The following is a 24,979-nucleotide window of genomic DNA, read 5'->3' on the forward strand; positions in this document are numbered from 1 at the left end:
ACCTGAGAAGAGTTTCAGAAATGGTGTCTCCATTCTCAGCCTTAGCTAGTTATGCCCTTCATCAGCCATGTGCATCTGACTAACTTGTATCTTGCATATGACTAAAGGCTTACCCAATCAATTGAGACAAGAGGGGAAGGGCCTTCCTATCTGAAGCGCTAAATAATTGCTGGTCTTTAAAGATGTTAATGAGATGATTAAAGTTTCAAATTACTTTTTTGCTTATTTTTGTCCAGATTTTAACCTTTGATGTTAACCTGTTTCTTTTTCAGGTAGAATTGAAACCATGACTTTACATTTGAATGGCTATTTCTATAAGGATGTTCTTCCAAGTTTTCTGTAATCATCTCTCATCATTTGTGCTGGAAAGATGCTTTTACCACATATATGAATATACATATGTATGAATTATTTTTCACAAATTTAACATACGGTAAATCAGGCTTCAGGGTTTTGACATCACCACATTGTCAATTAATAACACTTGTTTGCATGGCCCTGTATAGTAATCCTAGACTGGAACTTCCTGTTTTAAACTGCTAAATAGATGCCTTTAGAATAGGTGGATGGTGGATAAGAAGTCATTTATATCTTGCTATTTCTTACAAAATATACTAAAGTATCTTAGAGAAAACAATTTTGTGCCACTCAATAATGTCACAGTCATTTTCAGCAAATTAGGGATGTGTAGTCCTTGCTTTAAAAATCCTGTGAGCTTGAACTCTTTGCCATATTTTGGCTGTGCAGACCCAGCCAGTGGAAGCTGAATTTAAAAGCTCGAAGTGTAACTAGTAGAGAGAATTCAAGCTAGCTTTAAGTCAAAATGGGAAATGATTGGATAACAGTAAAAAAAAAAAAAAAAAAAAAAAGTCAAAATACAGATCCCCCTCTTTCTTCCCCTTTAGGAAAGAAGGATACAGGCTAATTTGCGAACTAAGTCTTTATTATGTTGGTTGAAGTAATGGGAAATAATAAACTGATTTATTAATCGATATCCGTTTGTTGGAAAGAGAAGAGCAGACATATAGACCAATGAAGAGAGATGCTGGGTGGGTTAGTGTTTTGGTGAGCTAGAGGGAGTTGCGTAGAAGGAGAAGAGGGTTATAAAAACTTAACTTAGCAGACATTTTATGCATTGAGGATGGCTAATTCCCCTTTTGCTATCTTTTTGTTTGCACTCTCCCTCCCCCCGTCAAAAGAAAAACTATATTAAAATTTCCAAGTCCTAATCAAGACTTTGGGAATCAGATCTGTTGGTGGGTAGAGAGGAGATTTGCTGTTTTAATTTGTTTGTTTATTTGTTTGCTTAACACAAGATAATGCTAACTCTCTAAGGAGTGATTTCTGCCTAGATCCCCTGCTCTGCCTGGCTTAAGCCCTCATAGCTGCGGTCAGGTTCCCTTGCCTGAGTTGGCCTCTGGGGCCAGGCAGTGAAGAGTGGTGGTCATTGGTAGCAAAGCAAAATCAGATTTAGAGAAAAAGTGCATGAAGTTTCTATCAGGAGAGAGGGTAAACTCAGGAGTGTTCATTCAATTTCATGGATCTGGAGTCAAAAGTGGCAAAAGTTCATGGCCACCATTATCCATCAAATGTTTTGCAATTCAGGTTTTCAGCATGGTGCTTCAAAACCACTCACCTCGTTTCCAACTTGCAGTGACTGCCACTTTCTTGGAGAATGCTGCTGTTAACTCAGCATTTTCTTCTATCCCTGAATCTGGCTTTTCCCACCCAAATCGCTTTAAAAATTTACAGTTCTACTAGTCCTAGGAGCTTGAGTTGACATTTGGGCACATGTTTCTGACTAGATACTTTCAAAATCAACATTAAGACTCAAGTATTTTTTTGTTGTCTTTCCAGTTTTGCTTTCCCTGGTGTGCCATAGTCTACATAATTGAGGGCTTTTTTTTTTTATCGACAAATAGCTTAAAATGTTGTTTCAATGGCTTTTAAACAACAACATACTCTGTTAAAATCTGTCCATTAGGTAAGGTTTCCCTTAATTAAAAGTTCTGAGTATACATTTCTCATTTTGCTCTCGGCACAACACATGTGTAGATTTACCAATAAATCATGTAATTGGAAACATTTAGGTATCTTTTTGTGGGTGGTATCTTTGCTTTTTATAGCCTGCTATGAATACAGTCAAAAGTTATTTCCCTTAAATGACACAAAACTATTCTAAAATTGGCTGTTGGACTGACCTACACGAGACTGAGGGAAGGAATCTAGAAACAGAAACATTACAAAATACTGAACTGAAGAAGCCAGATTAAGCATTACCTTTCTACTCAACCATGCCATCTTCCTCCCTTTCTTCTTAATTCTGTATTTGGATTCAAAGTAAACCTTCCTGCTTCTGTGATATTTGAATCACAAGGATATAAATAGTTACGGCTTTATATTTGAAGGATAAATACAGCTCTGTATCCAAACTCGGTTCAGAAGAAATATTTTAGGTTCAGTCGGGACATTGTTAGAACCCAGGAATACTAAACACACCATCACAAGTCCCCAAATAGGAAAAGGTAGAACATACATCTATTTTTTATTGTTGTTCTTTTAAACCTTATCATCAATGAGAGATGACAAAATACTATTTGGTTATTATTTACCAGTGTAGTGCAGTTTTAGTGTGAAACTAATCCATGTTCAATGAGAAGTCTACTGTGCCTGCCCTTGACTGGTAGAACTGTGAGTGAGGGTTAAGAGTAAGGAATCTCTCCTAAAGAAAAAAGAGGTAGATGGCAAGAGAAGCCCAAAGAAACCAGGCTGACAAAAGAGAAAGGCACCTTTTTGTATGCTGTTCTTATATTCCATCTGCTCCACTTCCACTCCAGGTTTTAGGTCAAAAGCTAAAACAATACTAAAACAATTTTTTCAAGTTATCTGTGAGAGGTTGAGACTATAATATTACATACAATAGAAAAAATAATAAAATAAAGAAGGATTTTTCCTATTGAAGTGAAAAAATCCAATTTATTTTTGACTTATTCAGGCTTTGGAAAACACAAAGGGATGGCAGGCGCTGGGCAGAACAGTGATTCATACAATGGGATGTGCCCCAGCAGTTTCAGTTTTAGTAGCAGCAGGAGGAGAAGCAGGTGCAGCATGAATCTCAGTGTCCCTGATCCTGGACATGGCACCTCAGCACAGAGACAGGCAGCTGCAGCAGCAAGACCTGTGCCACGTTGAGTCAGGGGCAGAGTGCCTTTGTGGGCATGAGCAGTGGTGTGCAGCAGCAGCAGATGGCCACAGGGGACTCCCGCAGAAGTGGAGTCAACGGTGAATAGTTTTAACAAGTATGAGAGGATCATACTTGTGAATACATGGGAAATGCCCTCTGAGACAAAGGGAGCATTTGGGGTCATCACAATGATGAGCAATACTACTGAAATTTAGTGGATTAAGGCCACAATTAGATTTGTACCTTGTGCACAAATAAGAAATGCACTAGTAAGTAAAAAGTCTAACATCTGTTTAAATGGTCAGGCATTTATTCTCATACCACAACAGCTGTTACTATGCTGAGTATCACCCTGTGCGGTAACACATTGTCTACTGTCCCACGTCACTTTTGAATGTCTCAGTGGACACTGATGTGGATGAAAAGCCTTACTCATTTTAATCAGTTTTATTATACACTGAATTTTGCAGAAATGAAATTCCATGGCCAAGCAAAAGGAACACTAAGCTTTGCTTTATTCGTAGCTTTCTTAAGAGTTGCTTCCATTTTGGAAAGTGAAATTCCATTGCTATCATCACTGATAGCAATGTGAGCTATGGAATCTTAGTTAACCACACCAATTTGAATTTGTAGCTGTCACATTCAGGGTTGCTCTAAAGAGCGGAAGCATCTGACTGCTTCGTTACATCCTATGGTGTCATCATGCATAAACTCTTACATATTGAAATCCATGTTGTTATATTACAGATTACTTTTACCTTAATTTTCCTGTATAATATAGTTAAGATATTATACTGGTTTGTTAAAATTATGTGGATAGGTGAGTTATAGAAATTTCATTCTGGATCAACCAGGTGTCAATAAATACATATCTATTATCAAAAGAGAATTTGGGGTCTGATAGGAATGAGAGAATTGCTTTATGATGACTCAGTAGTGGTTAGTAACAGGATGTTAAGGGGAAGGGGTCTGAAAATGGCAAATGTAGGCCGAGGCAAAGAAATAGTTTTGTAATGATTTTAGAATCCAAGTTCTGTTTCCAGGTTAGCGAGTCTTAAAAACATGGGTCTCACCAAACTAGATTAAAGTTGTAGCTACTAATTATAAACTAATAGGCCTGGAGATACTTATTGAAAGAACAATCATAATACTCAGCATTTGTGAGGTGCTCGCACTGTGCATTGTTCCAAGTATCTGAAATGTATTAACTCATTCTGTCCTCTTAGCAACCCTAGGAGACAGAGTCCTGATCATTCCAACATTGTAGACAGAAGGCTGAAGCACAGACTATGGTCATACCACCCTGAATGTGTTCGATATCATCTGATCTTGGAAGCTAAGCAGGGCCGGGGCTGGTTAGTACTTAGAGGGGAGAAAACTGAAGCACAGAGAAGGTACAACTTGCCCAAGAACACTGTGTTATCAAGTGGTCAGGACAGGATTTACACATACGCAGCCTGGCTCAATCTGTACCTCCCCACTATCCTCCAGAACCTGTGCAATCAGGTCAAAGCAATTACTCATTCTGAAAACTATTTTCAAGAACCATTAATTCCACAGAAATCATATATTTCCCATAAAACATAATTTGGCTCTACCCGTATTCATTAATTAACATTCCCAGATTGGTGCTATATGAACCAGTTTGGCAGCACAGTCGGTGAATTCTAAAGACCTCTCTTCCAAGAAGACCAGAAGAACAGCTTCCAAAAGCCAGGACAATGACTTCTTGGCCCTTCCAAGTGTCCCACGGGGGAGGAGGTCACTATTATTCTGGATGCCCAGACTTAATGCTGATGTCTACACCCATATCTGACTCATCACGAATCCCAGGCATAAGACTGCACTGTGAGGTTTGCATTGGTAAATTTCCTATGCTGCAGATGGCCTGAGGAACTGAGTCTGGCATAGGCACTTCAGAAAAGGGGTAACAGAATAATGGGTAAGGAGGACCCTCAAGAAGGAGCGTGCCAGTGAGAGCTGAGGACTGGAGCTCCTGACTCTTCCAGGGCTGGTCAGTCCATCTGCTGTTGAGTGCCTTATAAAAACACTAAGACAAAGCAAGACAAAGACAGACAATCTTTTGCCTTCAGCAAATTCACTTAACTTCTGCTTATGCATAAATATAATTATAAATAAGAAATTTTAAGACCATTTTAGTTGATGAAAGAATAATTATAATAGAGTAGGTAAATTCAGTTTTCATTAGGCCTAGCTGTAACAATTTTCTTTAAATAGTTCCTTTCTTATTTTCTTATTTATAAGACAGACTTAAAATACAGTATAGTGGTTCAAGTTTATCATAAAGGTATAGCATAGTACTTTAGCTTTGGATATGCTGCTTTATAGCTGTGTAGCCCAGAGGTTCTTGAAGCCTTCATTTACTCATATAAAAAAGGCACGAACATACCTATACTATAGATGATTATCCTATAGATGGTTAAATGAAGGAAGTATAAAAAGTACCTGACATAGTGTCTGACATATAAGTTAAAAAATTAATGTCATCTCCTGCTATTATTTTAGGGTAGTCTATCTATAAAACAATTCTGCAGCATAAAATCATAAGGCCCACCATAACTATCTATAAAACAAAAAACAAGTACTAATTATGTTTTTTGACTACCTACAACCTCTATGTTGTACTTACTTGCCTATTTCTTTCTACATCAGAATGCCTCAAAAAAACGCATTATATATTCTTGTGACAGCTTTATGTTGAGGTAGAAAACAGAAAACCTCATTCAACTTCTTCCTGCAAATCAATCCATGGATACCCAGAGTAATATAGACATAATATTTTATATATTACTTCCATAGATTCATAATACATATTCTTTTATAAAGCATTTTATACCAACCCCATAAGGAAAGAATGGCCAGTTTAATTATTTCCATTTTACAAGTCTAGAAAAGAAGCCAAATGGACCACGGACTTTTCCCAGAGTCATGTAACTATATTTAGCAGCTAGGTGGAACTGGAATTAGGTTGCTGCAGGCCTGGGCCATAGGAGTCCTGATTTCTGCCATCACTGTACATTCTTATCAGAACATACATGCATACATTCCCATAGATGCTCAGAAACAGGTGAGGCAAAATGAGCCATGAAAAGTCCCTCTCAGCTAATGTGGAAGAATTACCTGCTATAAAGGGTTAAAAGAAGGAAATGTATACAGTGACTGACACAGTGTTTGACATTGATAAGTTAAACAAATTAATGTTATCTCTTGTTATTATTTTAGGGTAACATCTATAAAATAATCCTGCAGTGTAAATTATAAAGCCCACCATAGTTATCTATAAAACAAGCTAAAAGAGAGCACTAATTATGCTTGCTTACTGTACTCCATCTCTAAGTTGCACTTACTTGCCTATTTTTCTAAAGCAGAGTGCCTCCTTTTGGGCATAAGTTGGCATTCTCAACTGCAACACATTTGCTTGTGAAATGAGTATCGACACTGGGGTTGCACTGCTGCTCTAACCCTGTGATGTTAATGAAAGTGACGCAGAAGATAAAGTTCCATATTTCACCATTAGATGGTGCTAAAAGAAGTTGAAAGAAAATGGCCTTAAAAGTTATTGATGCAATGAATCACAGGATTTGAATGGAGTTTTCTGCATAATAGAGTTCATGCTTCTCCCCAGACAGGAGCACACCCAACCCATCAAAGAGTAAAACATCTTACAGAGCTAGTCCATTTATTAAGTTAATTATACTTCTGCCAAGATATGCTCCTTTCTAACCACAACTTCAAATGCAAATGAAAGCGTCTAAGATTCTATTAAGGAAAATGAATGTAATGCACTTTGCTTATAGTTTGCTGCAACTCTCATTTTGGGTCTTTATAAATATATTTTTCAACAGGATGTGTCAGATTGGAAGAGACTAAACGCCTGTTACAAGGCATTGATCCTAATAATATTAATTACTATCATTTAAATAAAAAGTAAGTTTAAGAGACTAGTCATAATGAGCATTGCTTTTCCATGAATAACATGTTGTATAGCATACAGTTTATGGAGGTTTGTGCATTTCAGCTAATACATCACTTTTGTGGGCTTTGATTTTCTAATATTGATGATACGTTACAAATCAAAAGTCAATGCATAGCCCTGGACTTCTGTGAAAATAAATGAAAACAGCCTTGAGCACTGCAAACTTGCTAACACTGTTTTTCTTTCATAACACTTGTAAGTTTCTTGTTGTTCAATATCTATATCTACTTCCAGAAGGAAACTGGAAGAGTAATTGTCTTGAAGTTCAATATACGATATCCTCCAACTCCAAACTCTTTCTCTCTCTTTCAATCTCTTTCTCTTTGGATATATGTATGTGTGTATGTGTGTGTAAAATGGACAGATTTTTTAAATGTATAAATAAATAATAAAAATTACAGTATAGTATGGCTCTCTTTCACTTACTGGATTTATTCACAAAGCAGGTATGTACATTTTAGGGTAAATTTTTACCACCTCAGCAGCTAAATTCTGGAACTTGACTGTGCTCTACACTTTTAACCTGGTTCTTGTAATCCCCAGGCAGAGCCCCTGATGGCTTCAAAATAAAAAGTTTGACTACTTCTGCAAAAAACTTCTCATCTATTTTGAAGCAAGCAGCGTGTTTTAGACATCTGATTCAGATTTCAAATAAACTCTAATATTTCTGTTGCAAGCACAGTAGCTCAGGAATAATTGATATGGGGCAATCATATCACAATCACTGGGCAGTGTATTTGTTGAGGAAGATGCAAACAATTGCAGTATACTTTATTTTATAATATACTTTATTTTCACATATATATTTTATATATACTTTATTAATTGCTTGTTAGCACGCTATTTTGGTATTACACAGACACAATGCTAAGCATCTATGTTTACCATCTACATGAGCAAATGGGCCTGCTGGAGAGATTTAAATCACAAAAGTGAGTATCTTTCTTTTTACTTCTTCCTTTTTGGTCTATTGAGAATCAGAATTAATTGTCAGAATCCTACAAATTATCAATATGCTACCCAATGTTGCCCATAATATCTAGTGGCATTTGGCATAAGATGACAAACTGTCTAAGTAAAATAGATAAATATCTATACAGAACAACATAGGTATAGAAGTCACAAACCAGAAATGTAAAAATTTACCAAATCAGTTCAGCACTGGGGGCTTTGAAATTTACTATACCAAAAAGCAGAGAGATTATTCAGCTTTCTCAGTCAGTCGGTCTTTTGCACAACTTCAGGATGCCAGCAAACTGGCAAATGTTTTCTAGAAAATGGACTTTTAAACTGGCCTTATGCCAAATATAAAGCTATGAACAACACAGGAGCAAGAGACATGTTTGGCTCAGTGAGTTTGATGTAGCTTTTGCAAGACAAAGAAGCAAGCATGCAGAGAAAGGCAATTCTACATATAGACCAGCAGACGGGCACTTGGGTAGCCACTGGGCAGTATCAGAGTTCTTGGTGCTGAAAGGAAGAAAAGATTAATATTTCCTTACTTTAAAATGATTTTGAAGGGACTACATCTGCCTAAGAATTCCATGGGCTTTACCATAAGCAGTCAACAAACATGTATCAAACACCTCTACTAATACACATCTGTTGATTTTGTCCAGAAACTCTTTCTTCTTTGGGGATCTGTTCTCCCCTTTCCATGTGATATCATGAATCTGCCACTCACCGTCTCCTGTCTTTTCCACCCATCCCTGGCTGCTATGAGCTGAACTGTGTTCCTCCCCCATATTTATATGTTGAAGTCCTAACCTCCAGTACCTGGGAATATTGCTGTATCTGAAGTTAAGGCCTTTAAGGAGGTAATTAAGATGAAATGAAATCACTTGGGTATGCCCTAATCCAATCTGGCTGATGCCCTGAGAAGAGGACCCAGACACAGGCTTGCACATAAAGAAAAGGACATATGAGAATATCGCAAGAAGGCGGTCATCCGCAAGTCAAAGAGAGGCCCCAGAAGAAAGGAGCTCTGCTGACACCTCATCTTAGACTTTCAGCCTCCAGAACTGTGGAAACAAAATTTACTTAGTTTAAGCTACCCAGTCTGTGGTATTCATGATGGCAGCCCTAGCAAACTAATATACTGCCCATGGGAGCAACCTCAGCCCAACCACTCACAGGAGATATTCTCCTGGTCACAGTGTTGAGCAGGGTTGGCTGATGACACATGTTGGTCTCCCAATTTGGGGGTGAAAGAGAATTGGCTGCATTTCTGAACCGGGAGTACCTGGCAGCCATCTTCCCTATCATGTGGAGAAAGTCAATCTGCAGAAAGAGAGAATGAGGCCAACATAGAGAAACAGTGAGGATACATGCAATTCAAGCATAAAATGATCAGGGTTTCAGCTAGTATGTCAATAATAATAGAAGTCTTTTTTTTTTTTTTTTTTTTTTTGAAACAAGATCTCATTATGTTGGCCAAGCTAGTCTGGAACCCCTGGCCTCAGGCAGTCATCCTGCCTCAGCCTCCCCAGTAGGTAGGATTACAAGTACATGCTACTGCAAGCACCTGGCTAGAAGAGTCATTTATTTCAAAACTAAGAAATGTTCCACAAAAATGTAATGCTTCCTAAGAATTAAAAAAACAAATCATAAAGTAGTATGAAGTAAGAAGCAAAAAACAAATCATAAAGTACTAAACAAGAGTACAAAAAAAGAAAAAACTAAGTAAGGATGGTAAATTTTGATTACTTCTGAGGATACTGTATATCTGAAAGTGAGGTGTAAAAACTACTTTAAAAATAATAATTTGATTACATAAAAAATTTAAACCTATGTGAGCCTAGAAATACCATAACCCAAGGTAAAAGACATGTATATATTCACATTTATAAATAATTAATATGTTTACATATATGTAAGTGTATCTATTTTAAAACAAAGCATGTTGTTAATACACATTTTAAATACATATTATATAAATAGCAAAATATATAAAATATATTAATACATATATAAATAATGCATACATTATTGAGCCTACTTTCCTATTATTTTTAACACAACAATATGGTTGGAACATTTTTATAATATTAAATGTAGATATCCATCATTATAATGTCTTCACAGTTTCCCACTGACAAATGTGCAATAATTTATTCACGCTTGAATTATGTAGCATTCTAGTATGTAAAAATTGCACATGAATGGGAAAGGTATGTAATTTCACTAAATTCATCTTTTTGCTTTCTTTTTGCTCCTCTGTATTTTCTATTCTTTTCATATGGAATGTGTCTTACTGTTTAATAAAGGCATAATTAAAGTGAGAGCTGAAAGGGGAAAAAAATGCATGTTCTATCATTTTTAAAATTTGACTTCCATTTTCATTAACTTTCTGCTCATGGATGGCCAGAAACTTAAACAGGATACAGGAAAGAAAAAGAAGAATATTTCTACTAAGTTTCATTCTTGATAAATAGAGAGACTCACAAAAAAGTCAGGGTGGAAAATATACTCACCCCTACTGACTGCTGTTAACGCAATCTATTCTAGAGTTCCTTATCTGAAGTCATTGTTTTCAGACTGAACACTCCCAAGTTTCATAGGAGATGGGGTGGCGTCAAGGAGGAGTCCTGAGGAGCCATCAGGAGGAAGGGATAAAAGGGCAAAGGGGAGGATAAAGGGAAGAGGATCCTCCTCTTTATCATAGTCATTCTATTTCTTTGTGGGTCAAATGGGACTCCTATTTTTTTTTAAATTTAGATCTTTAAAAAAATCCACCAATATTTGCTGTGATCTAGATCAATGTTCTTTCTGATTTAGGTTTTTCTGGCTATACATCATACAGCCTCACTTTTTCTTTACAAGATCCATGGAGAAGAAAAGCTAAAGCTTGATAGTCAGCAAGAAATAGCAGATTTTTTCCCTTTTCCCTGAATACAGAACCGTTAGAATGAAGACACTGCCGAGAGAACTAATCTATAAGAAGTACTAAAACATCACTGGATAAGAAGAGAGAAAAAACTCTCACCACTGTCTTTATGTTCCATCCTCTGGCAGTCAGCACTCAGCTTCTCCTCAAATGAAAGGTGAACAAATACTTAAAGACTTAGGTTGAAATGTTCAAAACTATGAGTCTGCCTGAAAAAAAATATTTGTTCATCTCTAGACCTCATGCATAAGGATCAACCAACCATGTGAGGAAGGGTCAAACCCGTCCTTTTAGACAGGAGTAACAGTCTTTCGGCTACAATGGTAACCACCCAGAAATTGATCCTATATTATGAAATGCATTGCTATCTTTCTACCTAGCTTATGGATAATATTGCAACAAGTTTTCTAGTTCTTTCACGCATGTAGATAGCTTATTATTTAAAATGGGTACTTATGTCTTGCAGGAGTGAGGAATTGTATTTATGACTTCTCCTACCCTTGTTCTCTGCCCCATAGCATCAGCTCAATATTGAGCTCATAAAGCATAAGTAGAGAAATCAGTCCAGGCATTGCCAAAACTCTCTGATGTTTGGCAGGGCTCCCCTTCCATAACTCTGACCCCCATCATTAGCATGTTTCATTCAAAATTATTAGAGTGACTATTATATATTAGGGACTATGACCAGGCACTGAATTTGAGAAGTGAAAAAATAAAGTCCTACCCTCAAGGCATCTCAGTCTTTGTGGGGAGACAAACACATACTCAAATACAGCTGACTCTTGAATAATATGGGTTTGAACTGTGTGGGTCCACTAATACGCAGATTGTTTTTTCAATAAATAGATATGGAAAATTTTGGGAAATTTGTAATAATTTAAAAGAAACCTCATAGGTGAACTGCACAGCCAAGTAATATTTTAAAAACGAAGACAAGGTTAGTCATGTTATGAAAATATTAAATATATGTAGATTTCAGTATATTTTATCACTTACTACCATGTAATGTACACAAATCTTATAAAAAGTTAAAATTTCTTGGTGGGTGGATCACCTCAGGTCAGGAGTTTGAGACCAGCCTGACCAATATGGTGAAACCCTGTCTGTACTAAAAATTCAAAAATTAGCAGGGCATGGTGGCACGTGCCTGTAATGCAGCTACTCGGGAGGCTGAGACAGGAGAATTGTTTGAACCTGGAAGGCAGAAGTTGCAGTGAGCTGAGATCATGCCACTGCATTCCAGTCTGGGTGACAGAGCAAGACTCTGTCTCAAAAAAAATTATAAAAACTTATACACACAAACATATACAGACAATGCATGGTACAGTAGAGAGAAATGTAAACAAATATAAAAATGCAGAATTAAATCATAACTGCATAAAATCAGCAGTAGTACACACCATACTACTGTCATAATTTTGTTGCCATCTCCTGTTGCTACTGCAGTGAGCAGAAGTATTTCCTGTATTTGCTTAAAATGCCTTTTGATGCTAATCATCTTCTTCCAAGCAGTTTGTCAGACCAGTAAACTGTGTATTGCAGTAAAAACTAAAACAAACACCCTGTTGTTCTTGTGTATTTCTCCTCATGCTTAATGCAATGCTGTAACCTTGAATAACACTGTGGGACTCATACAAATACCACTAGTAATGCTGAAAATGCTCCCAAGAAATAGCCAAAAGCCATGATGTTACAAGAAAATGTGGAATTCCTTAATATGTACCATAGATTGAGGTCTGTGGCTGCAGCTGCCCACCATTTCAATATAAATAAACCCAGCATAAGGACCATGGTAAACAAACGAAAATAAAATTCATAAAGCCGTCACTGTAGCTACACAAGCAGGCATGAAAACATTGCACGTTTTGGGAAACACCTTTGTATTGTAATGAAAATGTAGCTTTTATGTGAATGTCGGATTGCTAAAAGAAAGGCATGTTTGCAGACTCTAATGTGAGAGAAAGCAGTCATTATATGACAACTTAAAGCCAGAGAAAGGTAAAGGATCTAAAGCTGAGATTTTAATGCTAGCAAAGGATGGCTTAATAATTTCAAAAAGAGGTTTAGCTTAAAAAATATCTGGGTAACAGAAGCATTTTCTGCCAACCAAGAGGTAACAAATGAGTTCCTGGACACCATTAAGAAAATCATTGAGGAGAAAGGATATCTGCCCGAACAGGTTTTTAATGCAGATGAAGGTACCCTCTTAAAAAAAAAAGTCACAAAGGAAATACAGTAAGGAAGCAAAGTCAGCACTAGGATTTAGGGGTAGGCTAACTCAATGCTTTTGTGCAAGTGCAGTTGGGTTTAAGATCAGGTCTATCTTTATAAAGCTTCTAACCCCTGAGCTTTGATGGGCAAAGATAAATGCTAGCTGCCAGACTTTTGGCTATACAACAAGGCCTGGACAAGAACCTTTTCTCTGGATTCGTTCCATCAATGTTTTGTTCCTGAAGTCAGGAAGTACCTTGCCAGTAAGAGACTGCCTTTTAAAGTTATTTTCTCATTGGCCAATGACCCTGATCACACAGAACCCCATAAGCGTACACTTTGAAGGCATCAAAGTGGTCTACTTGCCCTCAAACACAATATCTCTAATTCAGTGTCTAAATCAGGGGGTCATAGGATCTTTAGAGCTCATTATACACAGTACTCTACAGAAAGGATTGTCAGTGCTGTGGAAGAGAACTCCAACAGAGAGAACATCATGAAAATCTGGAAGGATTACACCATTGAAGATGACATAGTTGCTATAGAAAAATCTATGAAAACCATCAGCCCAAAAGAATAAATTCCTGCTGGAAAAAACTGTACCAATGGTGTACATGGCTTTACATAATTTATGAGAGTCAATCAAGAAAATTGTGAAAGAATTTGTGAATTTGGCAAAAAAAAAAAAAAAAGTAAGAGATGAAGGGCTTCAAGATATGGATCTTGGAGAAATTCAAGAGCAGATAGATACCACACAAGAGGAATTAACAAAAGATGACTTGAATCATTCATAATTTCACAGATATGAGTCCTTCCAAACCAGTGCCAGATCATGAGGAAGAAGATGTAGAAGAAGCAGTGCCAGAAAACAAGTTGACACTAGACAATCTGGGAAAAGGAATCGCATTACACAAGCTGGCTTTTGACTTCTTTTACAACAGGAACCCTTTTACAATATGGGCACTGAAGCTAAAGTAAACTGTACAAGAAGGACAGGTGTTGTGAAGAAATATTTTTAGAGAAATGAAAAAGCAAAGAAAAGTCAGATTTAAAGTTACACTGAGTGTGCCTGCCTCTGCCTCCTCTTCCACCTCCTCCACCACCTCTGCCTGTGCCTCCCCAGGACAGCAAAAACAAACTCTCCTCTTTTTCCACCTCCTCAGTCTACTCAGCATGAAGATGGTGAGGATGAAGTCTTTCATAATGATCCGCTTCCACTTAATAAACAGTGAATGTACTTTATCTTCCTTATGGTTTTCTTTCTTTTTTTTTTCCATAAAGAAAAAGATTTAATGACTCACAGTTCCACATGGCTGGGGATACCTCACAATCACGGCGGAAGGTGAAGGGCAGGTCTTACACGGTGGCAGGAAAGAGAGAATGAGAGCCAAGTAAAAGGGGAAACCCTTTATAAAACCATCAGGTCTCACGAGACTTATTCACTACTACAAGAACAATATGAGGGAGAATGCCCCCATGATTCAATTATCTCCCACTGGGTCCCTTCCACAACATGTCAACATATAAATCAAGATGAGATTTGGGCGAGAACACAGCCAAACCATATCACCTGGGATATGGGCAGAGCTCCTACAGTGCTATCATCTTTTTTTTATTGCATTTTAGGTTTTGGGGTACATGCGAAGAACATGCAAGATTGTTGCACTGTGATTTGCTGCCTTCCTCCCCATCACCTATACTGGCATTTCTCCCCATGTTATCTCTCCCCAACTCCCCAGCCCCACTGTCCCTCCCCTATTTCCCCCCAACAGACCCCAGTGTGTGATACTCCCCTCCCTGTGTCCATGTGTTCTCATTGTTCAACACCCACCTATGAGTGTCCCTACAAAGGACATGAACTCATCGTTTTTGATGGCTGCATAATATTCCATGGTGTATATGTGCCACATTTTCCCTGTCCAGTCTATCATCAATGGGCATTTTGGTTTGTTCCAGGTCTTTGCTATTGTGAACAGTGCTGCAATGAACATTCGTGTGCATGTGTCCTTATAGTAGACTGATTTATTATACACACACACACACACACACACACACACATATATATATTCATTTTAAAATCAGTATGTTCAATTCGGAAGAAATGTATCTGTGATCTGCCACGTGACTTCTCTTAAGCCTATGGTTAACTGACAAATTAATGCTCAATTTCTCAGTGTCTAATTTGTCTATCTCAACTGATGACTGTAAAAACTCTAGGGAGGCTTTCTTTTACAAACCATATCTCAACCAACAGCACATTCTGTTGGCTTTTCTTTTAAAATGCATCCTGATATGGAGGTGCAGGTTTCCTCTACCCATACTGAATTGAACAGAGCATTAGCAACTACAATTTAGTTCCATCAGCCTTGGAATGCATGGAAATTTCTCCTAGATTCTTCTATGCTATAAATGCTGGGAATAGATCTTAACATTTTTTGGTATGAATATTTCTAAGTATTTTAGAGGGTAATCGAGTGAGGCTATTTCAGCAGCCACTAGCCAATTTTTCTTGGTGGTGGTGGTGATTGAACTGACAATTTCAGAATTAGTGTGACTTATTTTTTATATTTTAGTAAGTGAGGAGGGCATCCTAGGGGGAGAGAACAGCACACTGTGTGATTTACTCCCATTTTTTTGTGTGTGTAGGAAAAGAGAAATTAGACTGTAGAACTGTTTGGTGGCTTAAGCGTTGGTGTGAAAGAATGTTCCAAGTGTTTTTATCTCAGCTGATGGATCAAATGGTCCAAGCTTGGTAGCAAAGAACTTATGACTTAAAAAATGACTGTTGGACTTGGGGAAAGTGACAGAATTAAGAGTACCAAAAACATCATCTGAATTTCCAAGGCTGGTGGTATTGAAGGAATGAGGAAGCCCAAAAGGATATGATTGTAAACTGGTGAATAAATTTGAGCTTTAGGAGATCGAATTGTGGGTAATACATGTTATTGAGCAGGGCTGCGGAGGTGGGAGGCTGAAGTTGAAGAGAAGTAAGGTCATCGATAAACTCAAAGAGCTATGAGGTTAGGCTGATGAAATTAAAGGATCATCTTTACAGACGTTGAATCTGACAAGAATGATCGCAGATTTGAAGTGGAGAGGAATAAATGAACCGAAGTGATAAGTTTCTTATCAAATATGTTGGGTGAGCCAGGCATGGTGGCCCACTCCTGTGGTCTCAGCCACTTGGGAGGTGGAGGCAGAAGGATCACTTGAACCCAGGAGTTTAAGGCCAGCCTAGCCAATATAGTGAGACCTTGTCTCAAAAGAAATATTTTTTTAAAAAAGAGTTAAATGGTTCAAAAGTTAGTAGATGATAGTAAGAAAAAGTAGCAAAGATATATTGAAAATTCCTGCTAATACCAGAGAGGAAAGTTTTAACAGAAAATCCAGTTTCATTGTCATCCTTGGCTAGAAAAATTTCTGTTTTGTAAGGGAAAATGGAAGCTAAAGTTAGTAAGGGCTAAGGGAATGTGCTGAAGGAAAGGAGTGTAGGAGAGCATGTGAATAAGGAAGTGGGAGAAGGACTAGAACACTGGGTGGGATTTGAATCATAATGGTTACTGAATTTCACATGGATAAGAAACATGAGGCAATTTATCCAGAGGTTTCCAAACTTGCTGAAAGAGTTCTCAGGGAGGCCACTTGCCCTTGCCTTGCACTTTTCCTCTATCGTCATCTCTTTTCTTATTGGAGACCAAACGGCTTTTGTTAAAGTCTCTACATTTGATGGCAGGCCAAATACTGAAAAGGCGCAGGCTATCTGGCTTCTAAAGCTTCTGAATTTGTTATGAAATTTGTTATGTCACATGCTAAGGCCCTGTGAGCATCTGGGCTTATGGTTCCCATTCTAGATAAAATCTGTCCCTGGATCATGTCGGAACAACAGAGAGTTGGTTACCTGGGCTGTACTGTTTCAGTCCCTAGACAGACTTATGTGAACAGATCTAATAAACTCAATTTAGTTGTTTATGAAATGGTGGAAGGAAGATCACTCTGGCTACAGCCTGGGTAATGGAATGGACTGGATTATTTAGGAGCAAGAAAGGAAGTGAGAAGAATATGAGAGAATGCCAATTTGGACCAGGCTGGTCATGGTAGAGATGAAGAAAAGTGGATGAATTTGGTAAGCTCTGGGGATGGATGGCTTACTGAAGAATTAAATGGAAATTTGAATGCACTTCCAGAAATTCTACCAATTAGAAATTCATTGGGTTTGCAAGCTGCTTTTATAAAAATGCGAATACATCTAAGAGGCTTATAACTGGGGTGAGGGTATAATTTAGTCTGAATTAGTTCCATCAGCTTACTTTCTGCTATCACCTAGCTGAAGTCAGTCATACTAAGGAGATGATAATTTTACCTGGGGATGGAATGTTTTACATAAGGAATATAATCATGTTGGGGACAGAGGTGAGATTCTTTGGAATGATAGAAGCATCAAGAAGTCCACAGAATGCACAGAGAGTGGGTATCAGGATTTGAGAACACAGAGAACAAGCAAACTTAAATCTTCTCTGAAAGTTTGCTTAGAATATTAGACCTAGAATATTAAGAACAATCATCAGTGCTACCTAAAATAAACAACTATTATTGGTCAATGTTTAAAAATTATTTTAATTATATTATTTTGAAAATATATTTTATATTTGGTAGTAAATACTATCTGTAATTTTTAAAGCTCCATTTTGTTTTTGATACAACGGAAGGTATTATCTTTTACCTATTATTTTCCTTTTCCTTTATGTACTCACGTGTTACTTTTAAAATGAGGACATAAATCCTAACATGTTCAAAATGCTATCTTTGAATACAAGTCCAGGTATATTTCAAGCTTCACATGAAGGTCAGTGCTCAGAGCTAAGATAAAGCTGGAAAGAATGAGTTATGGCCAAAAATTGGGCACACTTTTAACCAGGACTTTTTGGATGGTGAGCTGTACTAAAAAGAACAAAAGCAACAACTCGCAGCCCAAGCAAAACAGTTCTCTCATCTTCTATTTTATACTTGTCTTCCAAATATAGGGGGATAGGAGGGAAATCCCTTTTATCAAAATAAGCAAACTTAATAAAAAGCAACAAAAAACATTAGCAACAAATTTGGGCCAACTAAAAACTATGAAACTTTTTTTCAGAAAGCAAAGCATTAAATGACAAGATAAAAATAAATCTTTGTGCTAGCCGGTAAAAATTCCGTGGATGTGTGCCCTTCAGTGTGAGTCACAAGTCTAATGTCAGGTACAGTCTGGCTATGGAATGGAACAGACTGTGTTAGCCTTACATGCTGTCTCCAATCACTCCTCTGCATCTAGCCAACACTCTGTCCCGCCTCATTTGCAAGAGTTCCAGCCACATTTACCAGCATGATCATTTCTCCTTTCTTAGCATTCCTGTCTCTACCTACTACTGAAGATAAAGTCTGTGACAATTCTATATCGGGAAAAGGCACAGCAGAATCATGGGATCTTAGCATTATTGATCATTGCCAAACTTTGTATTTTTAGAGATAAGAAAACCGAAATACAACTAGGTTTTAAATATTGCTCAGAGTCATACAATGACTAAGCCTCAGAGCTAGGACTTGTTAGGTAATCCTCTCTGAAATTGTTGGAGACACTGCTCTATGTATCTTTTATATTTCTGCACATTTTGCAAACAGAGGCCCTAACCACGTTTGTTCTGAATTAGCTTTTCAAAGATATTTATATAGTGGGAAGCCTTGAAAAATAGAGATGGTGCCTCACTCCAGAGCAAAGGAAGGTTTATTTTTTGTCCAGTGTAACAAATATAATGTCTCCCTCTGGGGCAAAGTGTAGGCATACTCACTGCACATTATTAAAGATTCAAACTTCCTAAGCTCAGGGTTCCTTTCTTAAAATGCAAACCACCAAGTATAGTTGACTGGTCCTAGGACGGCCCCCTCTCCCCAGCGCCCAGCCATGGATACCAAAATCCATGGGTGCTCAAGTTCCTAATATTAAATGATGTCATATTTGCATATAATCCATGCAATCTTCCTGTATATTTTAAATCATCTTTTGATTACTTATAATATCTAATACAATGCCTGCACATCACTTAATTCCCATGGATTCAGTGTAATACTCAGCATGCAGCAAATTCAAGTTTTGTTTTTCTGGAATTTTGTGAGATTATTTTTCCTAATACTTGTATCCATGGTTGGTTGAATCCACAGATATGCAACCCACAGATACGGAGGGCCAACAGGCTTCAGTGAATGGGTATATGTGCTGATCGTTAGCTTACCATTATTGCTGTAAATAAAAAAAGACATTGGTCACTGACCCAGGCATCTACGTCTTCAGCCATGAAACTGTGGCAGGTTGATCTGTGACCTTATGAGAGGTGGTAAAATCTTAGACCCTTCACAGTTTTTGACCAAAAGATAAAATCTTAGTGGTAATTTATCATGTAAAGGGAGAAAATATTAAGTATTGTGAGGCCTTTTGCCTCTAGATTTTTGGCTGCTTGATTTTTCTAATTCAGGGTAATCTAGTTACCATTTTTTGGACATTATGTGTTAGGACTAACATATAACATACTTTATTTAAATTAAGTTATACACACATACACACACATATATACAATCTACCTGACTTTTAAAATTAAACCTATGACATGGGTCTTCTTAACCCCACTTTGTGTATTAGAAAAAAACAAAAAACAAAACACTCTCAAGTTAAGTCACATAGGGAATAGGTGGCAGAGCTAAAATCTCTGGTTTCAAAATTTCTGTATTTTTAACTGCCAAATGAAACACAGCTTAAAATTACACAGGACATTTTGGCTTTAAATATAATGTCTAGATTCTATAGTGTTGTTTAGTTTTACTATTATACTTTTATAACCATATCCTATATTGAGGTAATGACATGTTGTTACCTAATCTGTATTCAATATTAAATATTCAGTATTCACAATAAATAAAATGTTAATTTTGTGAATATTGAGTTTATTATATGTGGTATTTTTATAGCAACACTCTACAAAGTAAAGCTGCAGTTTATGAAACTTAGGTCAGAAAATAATTCTGCAGACATTTCTTTAAAGCTACACATGTAAGAAAATTTTCTTCATCTAGAGAAAGATAACATGATGGTAGAAATAATTCCACTTAAAAGGCTGTATATTCTTTGAAACTATTTTGTTAGTCACAAAGATAAATAGAAAATTAACACACTAGACAGAGTGTGGAAAGAACTACAAATTCCTAAAACTTATAAATATTATTGAGAATAAAAAATGTTTGAAGCATAAGAAGATAGAAAATACCTCTTAGTTTTACAGAAGCAAAATGTAAAATATAAACTTATATAAGAATTACTTGGGAACTTTTTAAAAAAACTGGTAATCTATTTCTGACCATAAACAGCTTTTCATTTCTATGATTTTATTCTGCTAAGTACAAAGCTAAAGAAACTTAATGTTCTGAATATACGATTCTGAAATGTAAACAGCAACAAAGAAAAATACATTTTTAAATCTGTAGGATCTGGTAAAAATGTAAAAATAATTTATCCAGATTGCCTTTACTAAGGAATTTCTGGATATTTTTAATATTGTATTAATCAAAATAATTATTTTATTTGCTTCTCCCTGAAGCCTTACTTTTTTAATACAATTAAAAAATTCTCCAGCTAGAATTTACAAAAAAAAAAAAAAAACTCAGCTTATATAGTAAGTTACAATTGTTACATAAAACAATAACTACAGGAACAAATTTACATAGATATTTAGTTTAGATATGTGTCTTATATTGAAAGTTCAATTATGATTTATTATTTTATTTTAATTCTCAGTAAATGACAGTAGAGGACTGTAATCTTTACAGTGGGACCCGCCAGTGTGGCTTATGTGTGGAGTGAGAGCAGAAACCCCAATAGAAAAGCTGATGGATTAAGATAGATTAGTTTCTTGATTCAACTAGGAGACAAATTAATATAAAACAATTAAAAATATGCAGATCTAAGCTTTAATTATGCAGTAAAGAACTTTCTGGGGGCATAAACTGTTAAACATTAAACGGGTTTTAAGCAAGAAATTTGAGGAACACTTTCACTGATGGTTTTTAAAGTAGGCTATCAATTTATCTATGAGGGCTTATTTTATCTATGGGGACTCATATAACTTCTGATTATTTTTATTTTTATATTATATATAACATAAACATAAATAATAAATATATATTTATATATAAATATAAATAACATAAATATATATGTATAAATATATATAACATAAATACATATATTTAAAAATTGCATCTTAGATTCTGGGGTACATGTGCAGAACATGCAGGATTGTTGCATAGGTATATACATGGCAATGTTATCTGCTGCCTACATCCCCTCATCACCTATATCTGGCATATCTTCCCATGTTATCCCTCCCCAACCTCCCTACTCCCTGCTGTCCCTACCCTATTCCCCCCAACAGACCCCAGTGTGTGATGCTCCCCTCTCTGTGTCCATGTGTTCTCATTGCTCGACACCCACCTATGAGTGAGAACATGAGGTGTTTGATTTTCTGTTCATGTGTCAGTTTGCTAAGAATGATGGTTTCCAGATTCATCCATGTCCCTACAAAGCCGAACTCATTTGTTTTTTTATGGCTGCATAGTATTCCATGGTGTATATGTGCCAAATTTTCCTTATCCAGTCTATCATCAATGGGCATGGGTTGGTTCCAGGTCTTTGCTATTGTAAATAGTACCGCAGTGAACATAGGTGTGCATGTGTCTTTATAATAAAATGATTTATAATCTTTTGGATGTATACCCAGTAATGGGATTGCTGGGTCAAATGGAATTTCTATTTCTAGGTCCTTGACTCTGGGAACCTATGAGGAAACTGAAGATGGTAATTTTCATCCCAAATTCCTAACATAGTTAAAACACAGAGTTTATTCATTCAGTGTCCTGTATTAAACACACAGACAAATCGAGAGGATTCCAGAAAGAGGAAACAGATTTTTAAGGATCAGAATAATTTAATCATAAAGAAATATATACTTTGGAAAAAAAAAAAAACCCAAGTGTTATATAACTAAGAACTACTGTAATTATTACTTTTAAAATAAAGCAGCATAATTTAAAAACAAACAGAAAGGAGAATAAGAAATATTTTCATCTGGCAAATCAGAAAGCAAAACTAAAAGAACACCAATGTTATGGTTGTTATTCCTCACTGTAAGTCTTTCCATTGGCAAAGCTTGTGAACTGTGGAAGGTCTGTGGTTGTTGAACTGATAGACAAAGGAACCACGGATGCTGATCTGAGACTGTGTTAGCTGCCGTCTGCTAAGGAAGCCTGAATATCTCACATGTTTAAGCATAAAGAAGCAAACGAAAGATTACCTGGGAATCTTCTAACTATCTGACATAATCCTTCCTTTCTGCAAAGTGGCTGCTGTATTTCTGGTAATATGTTTGCCTGAAAGGAATCAAAAGATTCTAGTGAGTGAGGCATTCATAAATGCTAAAGCAAAACCAAGCAAATACACACACACAAAATAGAAAATACAGATGTGATGCATTGTATAAACCACCACCAACCCACCTTCAAATCTCTGCAAATCCAGAATAATGAAGTAGCTAATTTGGTAACATAAAACTAAAACTTGCCTGTAGGAAGCTTCAAAATATTTGGGACCACTTTTGAAAACCCTTTCATATTTTGAAGCCATGATATTTGCTAGATATAAAAAGAAATACTTGTGACTAATATAGCAACACAAATAACTTGATGTTTAGTGGTAATTCAGTGTTAAACCCGTACCAAAATTCCATAAACAGTATTAAGGGCATTATTGTTTCTAAATATAAAACCCAGTCACCCGCAAAACTTCACTTCAACCAAAACTTTCTTTTAGAAAGCTTTGTAAATATCATAAATTCAAATATATGAACTTAAAAATATTATAAGAGAAAAGATACAGACAACTTTAATTCTTCCCTTCTCTCGTGAATTTACAGATTGATTTAACTAACATCATCCACTTAATCCCCAAACTAAAACCCAATATGAGAAAACCTTGTTAAAGTCAACAGAAAGAGATCAGTATAAAGTAGCCTGAAAATCAGATTCATTTTTGAGACATTATTGATTACTTTCAAATTAACACACTCTAATTTAATAAAGTATTGCAGTTTCTCCACTATGTTCTGCTGGCATGACTCGTTAGAAAGAACCCAGGTGCAGTTGGAGAAGTGAGGCAACTAGAAACGGGTGGTAGCCTGCTTCTGGCATTTAAGAGAATCATAATTTGCTCTTTCTTTTTTCAGTTTCTTCATTTATAAAATAAAGCATTCAGAGCTTTTGATCTCTAAGCTCCAGTTATGCTCTAAGATTTTTACCAAATCAATAAGATACAGTTCTAAAAATTGATTCACTTAAAGTGCTTGGGAGCAGTGCATCGACAAAATCGTTCCCAATCTTTGCTACCTTATTAACCCTGTTCATGTGTTCAGCAAACTTTATTTTCCCCAATATCAGCTATAAGAAAGACAAACTTCAGCCCAGATCCTGTATGAATGAGGCCAAGCTTCAGCAGAACCCACTGTTGTGATTCTGCACCAGTAGCATTTCTAAACACTACATTGTAACAGTTCACAAGGACACCAAAGTGTGTATTCATCCTTTTTCACACTGCTGATGAGGACATACCTGAGACTGGGTAATTTATGTAAAAAAAGAAGAAGTGTTTGTTTGTTTGTTTTGAGGAGTCTCGCTCTGTTGCCCAGGCAGGAGTGCAGTGGCGTGATCTGAGCTCACTGCAAATGTCACCTCCCAGGTTCAAGCAATTCTCAGCTTCAGCCTCCCAAGTAGCTAGGATTACAGGTGCCTGCCACCATGCCTGGCTAATATTTGTATTTTTAGTAGAGATGGTGTTTCACCACCTTGACCAGTCTTGTCTTGAACTCCTGACCTCTTGATCCACCCACCTTGGCCTCCCAAAGTGCTGGAATTATAGAAGAAGAAGTTTAATGGACTCACAGTTCCACGTGGCTGGGGAGGCCTCAAAATTATGGCAGAAAGTGAAAGGCATATCTTGGTGGCAGACGAGAGGATGAGAGCCAATTGAAAGGGGAAAGAAACCCTTTTATAAAACTATCAGATCTCATGAGACTTATTCACTGCCACGAGAATAGTATGGACAAAACAGTCCGCATGATTCAATTATCTCCCACTGGATCCCTCCAACATGTGGGAATTACGGGAGCTACAATTCAAGATGAGATTTGGGTGGGGATACAACTAAACCATATCAAAGTTGACAACCTTTACATTGATTTGCACTGAGAATTGAGAAAAGGCTGTAAGTGCTGTACACTTTCAATCTCAAGGTTGTCTTGGTTTCTCAAATCCAAAATTGAGAAATCTCAGGAACTAAATGTAGAAAAAGAAGAGTTTTCATGAAAACTTGAATTCTTCAATTCAGAATTTAAGAAGACCTGGAGGGAACAGACAGAGCACTGCCAAAGTTTAAAGAACCCATAATAGAGATAATTTTTTGTTTTTTGTTTTTAAGTTCAGAAAGTATCCTTCTACATTAGTCTGTGAAAAGCTTCAAACATCAGTGAAATTGAGCCATTTTCCCTAAATAGGGCAAGTTGCTGGTAAATTAATAGAATCTTTAACAATATGACTCAGGAAGAGAATCAGCTTTGGGTAAGCAGCATTTAAG

At 36.7% G+C, this 24,979-nt stretch overlaps 1 protein-coding gene across 8 annotated transcripts in view; it reads right to left on the reverse strand.

Moving 5' to 3' along the window:
* Positions 1–24,979, reverse strand: part of CPED1 (cadherin like and PC-esterase domain containing 1) — a 310,759-nt gene that overhangs the window by 207,422 nt on the left and 78,358 nt on the right. For all 8 annotated transcript variants that reach the window (XM_074379153.1, XM_074379151.1, XM_074379152.1 and 5 more), the window contains one exon: positions 22,650–22,725. In XM_074379153.1, the coding sequence (XP_074235254.1) occupies positions 22,650–22,725 (76 nt within the window). The remainder of the gene's footprint in view (positions 1–22,649; positions 22,726–24,979) is intronic.

Source organism: Saimiri boliviensis, chromosome 10 (genome assembly GCF_048565385.1).
Source record: "Saimiri boliviensis isolate mSaiBol1 chromosome 10, mSaiBol1.pri, whole genome shotgun sequence".
Taxonomy (NCBI): Eukaryota; Metazoa; Chordata; class Mammalia; order Primates; family Cebidae; genus Saimiri; species Saimiri boliviensis.